At 63.1% G+C, this 528-nt stretch overlaps 1 protein-coding gene across 1 annotated transcript in view; it reads left to right on the plus strand.

Annotated features, from left to right (window-relative positions):
- EN2 (engrailed homeobox 2) overlaps positions 1 to 528 on the plus strand; it is a 2,944-nt gene that overhangs the window by 944 nt on the left and 1,472 nt on the right. Inside the window, exon 2 of the mRNA XM_015413436.1 lies at positions 303 to 481. Within this exon, the coding sequence (XP_015268922.1) occupies positions 303 to 481 (179 nt within the window). The remainder of the gene's footprint in view (positions 1 to 302; positions 482 to 528) is intronic.

Below are 528 nucleotides of genomic sequence, written 5' to 3' on the forward strand. Positions count from 1 at the left end.
TTTTATGCCGCCTCCTCCGGTCGGCACGGAACGAAAATCACAGCCCCCTCCGCCTGACGTCATCGCTGGAAAACAATCCCCCCCCCCTCACCCAGCCCCGTATTTTGTTTTGTGTTGTTTTTGCAAACAGACCGAGGGGTTTTGATCTTTCCTGCCCGCCACGTTCTTGTCGCGCGAACCCTCCGGAGTTAAAACGCGGCGTTAAAACCTTTCGGAGGCGGTCGGGTCGGATTCCCGCCCGGGTCGCCGCTCGCTCCATTGTTCTCCGGGCCCTCCTTTGTGAATCGTTAATTGTGGCCGAGCGAGCGCCAGCCGCACAAAAGGCCCGGCCGGCCGGGAAAGTTCGGCGGAGGCCCGGCAGGCTGCGGCGTCGGAGGCAGCGCGCCCCGAGCCCCACTTCTCGGCGCTATTGTTTGCTCGGGCGCTCCGCCTGCCTGGCGGGCTCCCAGCAAACGTGTCGCTTGTGATCTTCCCTGGCCGAGTAAGGAACGGGGGATCTGTAAACGCCTTCGGCTGAATGTCGGCGGG

This window comes from Gekko japonicus, unplaced genomic scaffold (genome assembly GCF_001447785.1).
Source record: "Gekko japonicus isolate JY-2015 unplaced genomic scaffold, Gekko_japonicus_V1.1 scaffold105, whole genome shotgun sequence".
NCBI lineage: Eukaryota > Metazoa > Chordata > Lepidosauria > Squamata > Gekkonidae > Gekko > Gekko japonicus.